Below are 14869 nucleotides of genomic sequence, written 5' to 3'. Positions count from 1 at the left end.
CTTCATCGGAGCTAGATTACAATGAGCCTGATGAAAGACTCTGTTACTCTGATGTCGTTCCTGAGCTTGCCAACTTTTTACCAGCAGCAGCCTCCCCTAAGCAGGGTGTAGACCTGCAGAAGGCAGAGGGAGGTCAGCTTCAGTTGATTACTCCAACATGTGACAAGGATTCCTTGGATTCGTAGAAAGGGACAAGGCTCCTATCCCTAAACCGAATCCAACTGAGGAGGTTGATCTGGATACTCCAGGAAGAGAAGTTGTAAGAAGTGACTAACCACCTCCACAACAACAACAAACAAACAAACAAACAAACAAACAAACAAAACTCCCAAGAAGTCAGTCAAAATCATACCAAGCTTGTGGGAAAAGATTGTCTCAAATGTCCAGCTGGCACTAGCAGGCCCCAATTATCCGTCAGTTATTGGCAAGTGCTGCTCGGTCTGCTCACAGTGGCACAAGAGCCAAACTGGGCAATGCATAATCGTATTGCCAGACCAGCTACAACAGTATCCGTCAAATGCCTTAGAAAGTTCAAGGAGTCCCATCATCTGTTCACAGATACCACTCCAAGGGTGGACAACTCAATAGTCGCTGGTTCATCAACAAACAGAGGTCAACCCACCTGAGATCCCTTTTGAACCATACATTGGTTTTTTTACCAGTTGATAGATGAAATTCCATTGGAGGCCAAAGCGAAATGTCCTAGAGACCGGAATGCCCATTACCCACAGTGAAAGCTGTACCTGGAGTGTATTTAATGTGATTAAAAGTTGGAGCAGCCGAGCGTCAATCTGTTTGCCACAAGACACAAGAAGCAGCTTTCGACGTTTGTACAACCAATGCCGGACCATCGATGCCCTAGCCATACACTTGGAGGGTTACAGCACCTATGCAGTTCCAGTAAATGATAATCATGCCTCCTGCGTTTTGGTTGAAAGAACCTTCTGTTGCCGTAGTGTGCACCTGACTCAAAAAATAGCTTCCTACTAGCTCTAGCTTTGGCGGGCGGGTGGGTAGCCTAGTGGTTAAAGTGTTTGCTCGTCACGCTTTAATATCCGGGTTCACGCCAGAGGTTTTGTCCATCTAAGCCTATGCTGGGACTTTATCACCAAAAATCAACAGCCTGGCCAGCCGGATAGACACTTTACCATACCACCCTTCCATTCCATCATAGGGATGGAGGACAAGAATGAGCTTCTGCTATGTCCCATCTGTATATCCTTGGATCCTGCATAGTAGCAGCAATGCCTAGGAGGACAAACTGGTACCTCCTGTTTATTCCCACCTTGTTGAGTTTCAAAGGAGAGGCATCCATGAATTTTTGGCTGAGGTCTACAATCCTGCAGGCCTATAATGCTGCAGGATCAGAACACCACAACAACTCTTATGAGATCCAGACTGATCCATGGAAATTAAGGGAAACTGTTCCATCCAGTCCTTTATGCAGGGGTGCTTTTGGAGCTCTACCACTGTCTTCTCAAGCCATTACCTCCAGGATGGCATGCATAGTTTTGGACCGTTGATGGTAGTTCAAGAATACAAGAAGAATCATTCTATGGAACCTCCCCCCATGCCCCATCTGTAAGACCGTTCCACAGTTTGACGAGGGGAGGAGTTATAGTAAATATTACCAGTTTGTCTGAACTCTTGGTTTTGGTTCTAGTTAAACTGTGTTGTCTCTTTCGCTGAATTCGGGACTTGGTTACCCAACTATTAGCATCTTTAGAGAACCAAAAATTATGTTCAGTTGTAATCATGTGCTACTGTTTGCAAGTATCCACTGCAGAGGTAGTAGCAGAGTCTAACCAACTCATGTGCTTAGACAGGACCTACGAGACCTTTGAGATGCAATGACCAAGACAGCTGTCCTAGCACTGGACTGAAGTTACGCACCACTACCTACCGTTAGATAAAGTTCAATATGTAATGCAGGATAGGTAAAAGATATTACATATTCAGAGTATTATGTCTATTTATATTTTTGTCCTGCATTACCCAAGGGCCCTCCCTGCAGCACCAGCAGCACTGAGATAAGCTGTAGAAAACAATAATGACATAAAGGGGTCTTCTCTATTGACACCAGAGGTCATGTTGGGCAAAAGAGTTACTGAAGACACTGTAAGATCATCTCTTGTTTCCAGGTATGAGCAATGTGCCATATGTAATGCAAGAAAAGTATATAAATTGACATAATACACTGATAATGTCATTTTCTGCTAAAGCACACTTTCTCTATTGTCCCTTTGACCTTTAACTTTGAAGGTCTTTGACAACTATATACTTGTGTTTTGTGCCAGATGGGATATGGGAGTCGAGCTGTGTCTCTCCTTCAACAGTACTACGAAGGTAACATCCCCAGCCTCAAGGAGGTAGGACCAACACAAGCACAGCTGGACACTGTACCAGAAGATGTGAGTATATGCATTGATGTCCTATTCTCCTCCAGATGATGAAGAAGTAGTCTCCTATTACTTGAACCTATATTTGAAATAGTATGTAGGGCCTAACTAAATAGGTTGCAATTTCCAGAACTGGAGAAGTTAAGCAGTCCCCTGTTTTTATGCTATATTTCGTGACTCAAACATATTTTTACAGACCAATGGTCTACCCATGTCTTACCATGTTTTAACATGTCTACCCCTGTTGAATATTTTATCTCGAACCTCATTTGAAATATTGCAAATGATTCTTATGCACACATATTTTTCAGGTCACCGACTAACAATGATTACTGAAAGCACATCAATATTTAATTCTTTCTCAGTCATTGATAAGCTTACACATTTTATATGTCTTTAATTGTTCTGTAAACTGTGATCAAGCATGCGCAGTAATGACCAGTTTTAGCTGCATAACATAATCCTTCATTTCGATATAACCATGAAGTTTTCACAATCACTTATTGCCGGGCATGGGTTTAACAAAAAATCACATTCAAAGAATAGACATGGAAAAGACATGTGATCAAGCTGTCACGAACAGTTGTTTTTCTAGCTTACTGTCACTTTTGCCTATTGTTATGTAGATGTTTTGCTATCTTAGATAACCTTGTGAGAGGTACTACATTCAAGTGGCCCTTGAAGAACCCATGCTTGTCGTAAGAGGCAACTAACAGGATCGGGTGGTCTGGCTTGCTGACTTGGTTGATACATCCCAATTGTGTGGATTGATGCTCTTGATATGGTTCACCGGGTTGTTTGGCCCAGACTCGATTATTTACAGATCACTGTCATATAGATGGAATATTGCTGAGTGAGGCATTAAACAACAAACATGCAAACAAAACTACTTTCAAGTGAGATTTTGAATGAAATAATCAGCTTTCTTAATATGGATCTAATGTTGATTTTTGACTAGTTAAATATCACAATGTTTTTTACTTGAAAATTTCATGATGCAACCTCACATATCACGTTTAGTATTGTAACCCACAATTTTCCCACTGAACCCATGGGGGCAGGTGATGAAAGGGTGTTCAATCTTACATTACTGACATCAACATGCTTCACTTTTTCTGAACCACTGCCATCAAATTTGTTTTGTACCCTGACTACTATATTGTTTCACTATAAGGTATCCTTATTTTTTTTGGCATTTTTTGTGTGTATTTTTGCATGTAGAAAGTTCATAAACACTCCTCCTCGGTTTAAGTTGAAAAAGTAAAACCCCAAGCTCAAGTTTTTACCTTTTCAACTAAAACTGAGGAAGAGTATTTTAACTATGGTATAATTTGCTTTGGTAAATAAAACTTCCAGACAGTCCAGAAGCAAGCATTTCAAACTTGTCACTGGATTTGCAGATTTTGCATGTGAACTTTCAGGTGCTCAAAAGAAGCAGTCTACAATCAGGGAAGTTTTCTGATTGTGAATATAATGGGCTTTTTGAGCTGAAGTCGTCTGTCTTTTTACTTTATTCACTTCAACTAATATAAGGGGGTGCAATTTGCTCAAGGTGTTAATATTGAAAAGTGTTCAACTCTTGTCCAGGGCTTTGTTTGCTAAGCTGGCTGATGCCTGGAAGAAGGCTATAAATAAGTAGGCAGCAAATAAAAGTTGTTGTTTCATCTGTATCTACAGTAGCTGCAGAGAAACAGACGCACCCTTAGGTGAAATGACACTGAGAAAGTAGACAGTCTGAATCCATCCTGACAGCCTTTCTCAGTGTATTTGGGGAGTAGAGTTAGGAATAAGTAGGCTTAGGGTAGGTAGACATAAATAAAGAGCAAATAATAGACAGCTTTCTTCCGTGTGATTGTTGTCTTAATTTTATGTTCTGTTAATCAGTTTACTTTTGTTATATTAAAAATTCATTATATTTTCAACAAGCCTTTTTGTCCTTTTTCACCCGCCGGATGCATGAACCCTACTACAGAGTCTCACAGGAGTGTCCCCAGCTAGCTGACTCACAGTTAAACCACACATTTATCATCAAATAAAACACAACGCAAAGGCCATGCATGAGTCAGCAGTGGGATTCGATCTAGCCACTCTGCAGAGCGCTTATTACAAGTCAATGAAGAGAACCTACGAACAGTGTCAGTAGAGGCCACCGTATACCATAATCCAGTGGATTGCTCATGCGAGGTAGGTCGCCACTAGACTCCAATGGACCATGCATCATATGCATGAGCTTTGTTTTTCCTTTGCTGGACCTGCAACCTAAAGTAGAGGAACAGACTGCTCCTCTGATGTGTAAGTATGCTCGTTGTCATTGTCCATCATCTTCTGCTTACTCTCCCATGGCAAAGATATGCGAATCAAGTGATAATTCAAGCCAATGAAAACTTGCATAGTTGATGAGCGACAGTAAATTGCCTCTACCTCAGATGAAAAGGCACACCTACTAGATGCGATTGACCCTCCCCTCCATCTATTGAGCAACATTACTATAAGTTGGTTACATCACCCAGCACCAAGATGTCTTTGCCTGTGGTCAGGATCAAAGAGCTTGATACCCTCAATAGACATGATATGGAGATTGGTTCATGGCAGGAGTACACCATGTCTTACCCCCTCTTCATGAATCACATTAGGGCTTCCCAGGAGATACACCAGAAGAATCAGATTGAAGGCTAGATCAACACGCAGAAACAAGGGATAACTGTAGACATTTTGAGCAGAAACATAGAGCAAGAGGCAGGACCGGCACTACAGGGAAGAGGTGAATGCCATCTCGGACTGTACAGAAACCATGCATCTCAACTCAAACCCCATCTACCTGGCTTTGTTTGTGTACTGAGATTCTCGACTACCAGACTTCAACGGCAATTCCAGCCGTGTTCTGTCACTGGGTTTTACCTTGACCTACAAAGCTAGGGGACCAGCGTACCCCCAATTACTAATTTCAAGGGTTCTTGTATGATTGCCATGCAGACGTTGCTTCTCCAACATTTGCTGCCTTTACAGCTCATGAGATCAAAGCATTATCAACCAGCTTAGTGTGATGAACTTGGTTTCAATAGAACAAGTGGTCTCACAACACATTCACTGGTTTCCATTTGCCTGACAGCCAACCTAATTGAAATAGACTATACACCCTTAGGCCTATAGTGCCAAACCAGTCGGAAGCTCCCTGTGGTCTCAAGAAAAGTGTTGGGTGGGGGTGGATGAGGATTTTCACACAGTATCAGCTTGGAAGGTTGGTTAGCCATTTCATCATTTTTCTCCACTGTGGGTAGATCATTGGTAAATGAGTAGAATCACATTACAAGTAGTATAGGTAATGATGGTTCTGCTGCAACCCCACTGGAGCCAGATTTATATACCTATACCACCACTACAAATGGAATATTTTATGTCAAAATGATGATGCGATTCAACGATCGTCATGAGTCGTATTAAAAGAAACGTCAATATTAATTAATAATGAATAAAATTTACTATAGTCCACGAGGATATTGGAAAGGTATAGGAGCAATACAAAAATTAGCCACTGCGGCTAAAGTATATATAAAGATGTGGCCAAGGATTGGTTAGAGAAACAAGCCATGTGGCAAATATACTTACGGCACCACGTTATATACCAAGGAAGAAGTATGATATTTTTACAACGAATGAAGTTCAAATTTTAATATATATTTTCCCTCTTTAGGCATATTGATCCTGACAGCAGTCTGTCCAACACCTCTGCAGTCTTCTTTATGTGCTTCTAATAGATCTTGTCTGCTGTACCCATGCAGGCATCTTTCGCAGAAATATTTCTTTCCATCATGTTTTGTTTGATCGTATAATAGCCTGCATAAACTCTTTATCCACGTATAATGATATTTACCATCTTTTTTTATCAGAAATGAATTGATTCTGGAAATATGTTCTGGAGTTGAGCTTATCCTGTGTACAACAATTCCTTTAGAAGAGTGTCCAAAAACATTTATAGCTAAATTATTTTGCTTTTCCGCCTTATCAGTTTGTGAGATTGGTGTAGATTTGTCTATACCATCAAGGTTTAGTCAAACGTTTTGGGGATAGCTAGAAGGTCTATTTGCAATTTTAGTATCTACGGGGAACAATGCAGATCTTATCATTCTGAAACAGTCATCGCCTATATTTTTTACATTAATTATGGCTTTTTTCTTTTTAATAATACGGGGGTAAATCTATATAAGATCCACCTTTGAAAGGCATATCATTTGCTATATCTAAATATAAACTATCGATTTTATCCACACCCCAACCCGAGCCTCTATTAGTCCAACGTTCTAAAGTTTCTTGTATCCTCTGAATTGATGTATCTAATGATGCGTTTATAGTATCAGATTCGGTTATAACCTCTTGATTGCTTCGGAAATAAGGTTCGGTATATTCAGTGCTATCGTCTGCGTTACTTTTACTCAATGACATTTTAACCGTCAGGCGGTATTTTATACTATTTAAATCATCTAACTCCTTGTTAATTTTGCTCGATACGATGGGCTTAACATTATTAACATCCATGTTGGAATGAATATCCATCTTCCAACCTCTTAGATATTTACCAACGCCGGCTGTGGGTACAAATTTTAACTCATTATTATCAACAACAGTGGGTTTATCAACATCGCCAACTGATTTATTATTATCTAGTAAAGCGCTCAATTCAGCTTTTCTCAATCGAGAATATCCATGTAGACCACGTTGCCAAAGCCTTCAACTCTCTGACAAAAACCATTGTGATTTTATGGTATATACAAAATGATTCAAATGTCTAAATGGTTGTTTTTCATATATAAATACGTATTCTCCCCAACCTATTTCTCTCGTTGATGTAATCTCTCTTCCTAGCGTAAATAATCTGCTTCCTGACCCTATCAGCACCGCGACTCTTACATAAACAGGAACTTCCTTTGACCCCAATCCCACATACAGAACAAACGTAATTTTTATGCCTGATGTAATAAGAATGGGTCCCACAGTAAACACCCACACATGGCTTCTGACATTGAATCGGCTTCCCCATGAGTGTATATCTGCACAGATTCATGGTTATACACATATCATATCATTTGTCTAAAAGGTAAATCACATCTCCACTGGTGAGTCATAGTTGTCATCGCTATTTATAGCTCATAGCTTATGTGTAGCTAAAAATAGACAACAGTCATCGCGACATAGCTGAACAGCCAATTAGCGCTATTTATAGATTAGCAGTCAGGGTTATTACTAATGGTTGATACGCAATAGAACATAGCTAAATATGAACACACCAGGCAATCCAAAAACTATAAACGCTATCTCGCGTTTTTTCTGAGCCTCTGACGGTGTATGACTTATTGTTGGTCTCGGTATTGGGTCAAGTTTCTTTCCATAAACAAGGAAATATTCGAGCATGGCAGATTCAACATTCTTAAACGTTTGAATTGAATACCCCTCTTTACGCAGTTGTTCTAATGCTTTATTATGTCTTTCCTGCTCCTCTCCTCTCATACTAGAAAATAAAAAATTACTCCCCGAAAAAGCTAGAGCATTAACACTAGCCCCACCAACCATCATCGCAATTGATGCCATGTTCAATAATATAAAATATTCAAATGTTTAATTACTTCATTATGTCTTCTGGGATAAACCCTTGTTTGATTAGCATATCTTTTGTAGCCATTGCCAATCCCATATGAAGAATCATCATACCGATATCATAACCATTAAAATCTAGCTTGGGTGGTGTGGCTTTAGTAATCATTTTAGCCATACGGACATAGCCAATGGCCAAGCTGCTGACCACCGCTGAATAATACCTTGCGTTTACTAACATTTTTCCGTCTGTAACTGGAGTAGTCATTGCCTTTATAACATTATATGAGGGCTTACCTCTAATTGAACTTGTTGTGTAATCGGGGGTGACCTTTTCTCTTCTCCGGTCTTATAAAACAACCATACCACCGCTATAGCAACAACCCCAAGTACATAGTCGTCCGATAAGAACTTGGGATCCCTATGTTCAAGATTTGAATTGTGAATTAGTTTTGACTTCCTTGCTAGCGCACCCTTCCTACCAGCTGCGACTTTTCGAGGATTCTTAGTCACTCTGGCTTCTTGTTGTGCAATCACTGGTATTTCCTCGTTCACTTGTGGTGATTGTGTTTCCACAATCTGTTGCGCAATCAGGGTTATTTCCTCGTTCACTTGTTGTGATTGTGTTTCCACAATCTGTGGTGTCACTTGAGTCTCCATTATTAGTAAGTGGGCACTTATGTTTAAATTGACAATACCTAGCCGTTATTAAAGCGGTGGTCACCGGAGCTAAGAACATCCTGTATCTATGATAAAACTCACAGCTTACTGCTCTTATAGCGTGTTCAATGAATGGGTCTTTCTCAAGAGATTCGCATAAATTCGGGCGATTTTCTGCCGGGATAGGGAGAAACGTACTAGCTACGACTGTGTATAGTTGTAACATAGCCGACCCTATTGTTTTAGTCATGGTAGCTCCCAGTCTAGACTCGTTACGCGCGTACAGTTTTTAAATTTCTTCTTCGGTCATTTTATCAATTCTTTCAGTGGTATAATTTTCGCCCAAATATTGGGAACATTTTCCACTGGCTACCAAAGCCGCGAGTCTTCATCTATGTTTATCTGTATGTTGATCTACATGTTGATCAGGTTCTTTGAGCATTTGTTCGATGAGTTCATCGCATTCCATAATGTAATACCTATGGAGAGATTTAAGTCTAACATAATAAAATATGGCATATCCAATACAGCTCGAAATGATAAACTGTTGCAAAAGAATGAGGATTTCAAACCACATTATTACATAATAACTGCTAATGTTCAATTTATCGTATTTTTGCTATATCTTTGCTATATTTGCTATATTTGCTATTTTTGCTATATTTTTTGCTAAAATTTGCTATATTTTTGCTATGTTTTTGCTCAACAGTTGCTATACTGGATATAGTATTCGCGACCGTCTGTACGTCCGTCCGTACGTCCCACCTGTTTGTTGCCGCGATATATAAAGAATTAAACGCAGGATTGGTGGTTTTGGTGACCTTGACCCCATTTTCAAGGTCACAGCAGGCAAATCTGCTTTTGGAGTTGGAAAACGGTGTTGCCGCGATATTTCAAGAACTAAACACTGGATTGTTTTCATATTTGGAACTATGGTGTATATACAGACAATGCAGACACCAGTCGGTTTTGGTGACCTTGACCCCATTTTCAAGGTCACAGCAGGTAAATCTGCTTTTGGAGTTGGAAAACGGTGTTGCCGCGATATCTCAAGAACTAATCTCTGGATTGTCTTCATATTTGATACTATGGTGTATATACGGGCGGGGGACATTTCGTCACTTTGTGACAAATACTTGTTTTGCTTAGCAGTTGCTATTTTTGCTATATTTTTGCTGAGCAATTGCATAAGCAGCTGGTTGATCGGTTTTTAATACGAATTTACAATGCTTCGTTGCTGCTAACAGTTTTCTGACTTTATCTTGTTCGAGCTTGGTATAAATAACATCATTTTCGCGTAGACATTCTTCAAATGAATCTCGGTCTTTGCAATGAAACAAGGCTACCCATTTAGTCTGCTCTCTGAGATCTTTCAGGACAGAGTTGTATTTTTGAGTAAGTACCCAAACGCTATGCCTGAGTATGCCGTCCGGAGAATGTTAAATATGAAAGCATTTCTTTCTTTTTGGTAAGTTCTTAACTCGCACTGCAGTGACATACTCGTAAACAGTGTTGTAAACGATCGCCCCCGGATCAACTTTGTGCACCCCGGGATCATTCATAACCCAATCTCTCGATAGGTATGTTTTATTAACGTTTATAGTCGGTCACAAAATAATAATATGGTTGAAAACGAAAAGCTGTTTTTTCACAACCCGTTTGCCCGCAGATGATAGCACAGTGCGGTTCTTTAGGTAAAAGATTATTAATAGATTGCTTGCATGAATCTTCTATTCTGTATATTAAGTTGCGCATCCATAATCATGTACAAATATATGTTTAATTTACCAGCCGCTTCCTGGATCTTCGTTATCTGCATAGTAATACCCTCGCTAGCATTTTCTATTTTCCGCCTACTCCAGTGTAGTTGGTCATCGCCGATCGCCCGGATCAACTTTGTGCACCCCGGGATCATTCATAACCCAATCTCTCGATAGGTATGTTTTATTAACGTTTATAGTCGGTCATAAAATAATAATATGGTCGAAAATGTCCAGATAATGACTTTGTACAATATCTAGAATAAAAGCTGTATTTTCACAACCCGTTTGCCCGCAGATGATAGCGCAGTGCGGTTCTTTAGGTAAAAGATTATTAATAGATCGCTTGCATGAATCTTCCATTCTGTATATTAAGTTGCGCGTCCATAATCATGTACAAATATATGTTTAATTTACCAGCCGCTTCCTGGAGCTTTGTTATCTGCATAGTAATACCCTCGCTAGCATTTTCTATTCTCCGCCCACTACCATGTAGTTGGTCATCGTCTGTGGTTCGCATGTCGAGCCATAGCGCATACTTCGTGGTAAGGAATTCAGCCATCGATATATCCCCGAGAGACAGATCTTTCACGACCGCGTTAACATCTGAGCTTCGTTTTATAGAAGGGAGTTTTTTAATCTCATCCCACTGTTGATATGCTTGCATGCCTTGACTATATAGTTGACTAGGTACACCCTCGACAGTCAATTCTACTCAGAAGGGTCCTCGAACAACATTAAAATACCCTTCAACGATCTAGCGGGGATGTTTAGATTGATATTCCGTATCTCTTTTGTTCCTGGTGATCTTTCGATGTCGAAGCACGCAATCGTACAAAATGGCTAAACTTCCGGTATACTGGTTACGAATTTGTCTGGCTAATTCAGGATCCGTTATCATACTCCAATGAGATATTGTCAATAGAATAGCTAGTACCAACTTCAGCGGCTTTGATTACTCTGCCGTAGTCATTAAAAGTGAGTTTGTATTCTAACCTATCGCCTTGGGATACTTGATAGAAAGGCATGTGACTATTTAGTAATTCAAAGTCTGGCGGAATATAGAATCAGTTACCTAATGCATCAGCAACAGCCTTATCTCCCACGACGGTATTATCAGCACCTACACGCACCTACACGCAGTCTCAATGTGTTCTGATTACAAATACCTTGGTACTGTAAGTTTTCCCGTTCTTTAGCCGTTCTCAAGAGATCCATGTAACAGAAATATACATCGCTGTCGTCAATACTCAAAACTTCATTACCGCTAATTTTGATTTTCTTAACAATCGCATGACCTATGTTCTGAACGAGCTCTCTGCTAGCGTCGGTAGAATTCAAACCAATTGTAAATGATAGTCGTGCTGTTCCCGGAACTAAGACATCGTGTGCGCCGAAATTAGGAAAGCGAACCAGAAGTGTTTGATTCTGATCAATGGTACATGGGTTATTAGTTATAGTTACAGACTGACGAATTGCTTTGACCCCTAATGGATCCCGAAGTCTACGTTGTGGGTTTAACTTGCATCTGTATTGTGAAGACATTGTAATCTTGAAGTTATGTAACCTTATGTTTAATATACAAATGGACAATTTTAATCTAGATAACTTAACTGATACTAGTACAATCGAAGAAGGTACTGATGAAACCAGCTTTATGAATCTTAACGATGAACTTTTGCAATCAACCGTTAATGATTATTACTATGCCTTAAAAGAAAGCCCAATAGGTTCAAAGTTTACGATAGATAGTAAAGGAATAATGCAACTGCGTGGCTCTCTGGATATTGATCTTATGAATTCTCGTACTCGTAAGCCCCTAGCCGTGTCAACACGGCATCAACACTGTTCATAATGAATAAGGTTTTGTAGACTACTCACGAGAAAAACTTTCTGCAAAGACTTCGAAGGTTCTTAAGACTGCGTGCTGAACTCGGTACCATAGATAAAGATAATTTGGAAGAAAGCTCGAGGCTGGCCTCAGATGAACTCGGAGAAATCTTGGATACCTACTACAATAATTCCACGTTACAGGTACCATCCTCGGAGTTCAGTATTAGGGAATTACAAGGTCTTGACAAGGCAATGCAAACAATGCGGGGAGAACTCATCAATAATATAGCCAAGCTATCTGAACTCGACAAGCATATAGCTTATGAGAAAACAAAACTTGAACAGGCAGGCGATGAATTCAGTAGACGCCGCGTTGCTGAAAGATTGCGTAACTTAGAAGACGAAAGATCAGCCCGCCTCGAAGCAGCTTCCAGTAATAGAAAGGCACTTCGTTCACGAATCAGTCGAATTCGAGAAAGTATCGATCAAGTCCTCAACGATGACACTACACTGGCCGATAAAATTTAAACATTGTTCAGAGAACAGGGATAACCATTGTCAGTATTTTAACCGCATTGGGATTTATTAAATCGACTTCGACTCTTGCGTTAACCGGTGGCAGCGGACCATCCACACCCCCTAGTGATAAAAATGGTTTAAAAGGGTGGATAAAAAAGCATTTAAAGGCATTAGGAGAAGCACTGGGAAAGCCGCGTCTGCACTTCCTGGTATAATAGGGAGTATTGTTTCCCGGCTCTTGAATTTATTAGCTAAGACCACCACTTGGCTTAGTCAAAACTTGTGGGCACTGATAGTAGCAATTGCCGGTCTGTTGTATGTATCCGCTAAAGACTACTTATCCAAATCAGATCATTAAGAACTATTTATCCAAATCATGAGTAAACCAGCCGCGACTCCACCTACTATAAGCGCTGTTGTTTCATCGATATGTTGTTGATTTTTAGCGGCAATGTGTGGTGACACTTGTGGTTGTGCGTCAGTAGATGTGTTAATAGGAGCGTCAGTAGATATCTGTGGCTTTACTATTCCCGTTTGGCCTGTGTTTGTTTGCATTATTAATTCAGTGTGAATATCTGAATTTATACTTGGGTTTTGTTGATCGGTAGCAATAACAATATTATTATTATAACCGATCACTTGACCAATCTTAACTTCCATATTACTCAGAGACATGTATAGTCTACTTTGGATTGAGCGTACTGTAATACATCTTGATAACGCTTTATAGAAGATGGTATGTCAACTGGTGAATGGTTGATGAGTTTTTTAAACTAAATCATCACTTTCTTCTTTAACAGTTCTTTTTCGCTGTACGGAACACCTAGACCATGGTTAAGTCCTTTAATACGCCAATCTTTACTCATAGAAATATTAAATTCCTGATAAATACGCTCATACGCGAACCTATTGTACGGATTATTTGTGGAATTCCATGCTCGATCCAGCAGTAATGGGGCACTAATTATCCCCCGCCACGAAGTGAAAGGGGGATATAGGAATGGGTGCCGTCCGTCCGTCCGAAAACTTTGTCTGCGCGATTTCTCTTAAACCATTCAGTTGATTCATCTCAAACTTAGTACATATAATCTGTGTCATATGGAGGGGTGCAGTCAAAAGAAAAAAATTGTTTTTATTAATTTTCCGTTTTTTTAATGAATTTTTCAAACCCTAACCTTATCCATTATTTAATTTGAAAGTCTGACACACTAGGCGGGTCAGGGGTATTAGTGAGCCACGCTCACTTTTGGCCTTGTTTAATAATAGTTTTATGATGTATTGGCAGCTTGCTTGTTGTGTTTTTGTTTTGTTTTTTGTTTTTGTTTTTCTAATACGGCCATGTAGGCCTGTTTTGATTAGATAAATGCCTTGTGATTTGTAAGTTATTTACACTCCGATGTGGGTAGGGATCCATATTAGCTCTATGTCTTTGCCTAGTTTATGGAGATTGTCGGAGCGTTTTAGTATCTGAAGTATTAGTTTTGAACATTTTTTGTTTCTTATAACATGGAGCACACTTAATGAGTCTGTTAAGATTAGTGTTTTTTTATGTGTCTTTATAAGGGCGCTGTGTAGGGTTGTTACTGTACCCATTCGTTCGGCTGTGAAGATTGATTGGTTATTGAAGAGCCTATAGGATTTTGTTTCTTTTGTAGGTGTGTTGATGTGGATACCAAATCCTGTGCATTTTGAGTCAGGGTTAGAGGACCAGTCTGTGTATATGTGACACCAATTTGGCCATTTTTCATGTATGGATGCTAGTGTGCTGGATTTAGCGGTACTTGGTTCAGTTTCTTTATTTAGTTTTGATATGAGATATGTGGATTTTGGGGGTTTGGGTATGAAAGCGTTCTTTGGTGCTGTGTTTAGTTAAAATCCATTCAGGTTGTGAGTATTTAAGTAGTTTTTAGAGTTAGCGCTTAGAGTTTTGTGCTTGGTTTGTTTTTAAGCATTTGTTGGATTTGTGGGTTATCTTGGATGGAGGCCCAGTAACTTATTGTCAGTTGTTCTCGGTGCAGAACCAGGGGGATTTTACCTGTTAGTGCCTGCAGTGATGTGCACGGTGTGCCCTGTTGTGAGTGTGTGATTAACCTTAGTGTTTGGTATTGGATT

General features: G+C 39.8%; 1 protein-coding gene across 2 annotated transcripts in view; it reads left to right on the top strand.

Moving 5' to 3' along the window:
• LOC124110745 (RNA cytidine acetyltransferase-like) overlaps positions 1–14869 on the top strand; it is a 312648-nt gene that overhangs the window by 246884 nt on the left and 50895 nt on the right. For both annotated transcript variants that reach the window (XM_048385668.1, XM_048385669.1), the window contains one exon: positions 2298–2411. In XM_048385668.1, coding sequence (XP_048241625.1) covers positions 2298–2411 — 114 coding nt within the window. The remainder of the gene's footprint in view (positions 1–2297; positions 2412–14869) is intronic.

This window comes from Haliotis rufescens, unplaced genomic scaffold, assembly GCF_023055435.1.
Source record: "Haliotis rufescens isolate VD_foot unplaced genomic scaffold, xgHalRufe1.0.p SCAF_6, whole genome shotgun sequence".
In the NCBI taxonomy this organism is placed as follows: domain Eukaryota; kingdom Metazoa; phylum Mollusca; class Gastropoda; order Lepetellida; family Haliotidae; genus Haliotis; species Haliotis rufescens.
This window is presented reverse-complemented; position numbering and strand designations above follow the sequence as displayed.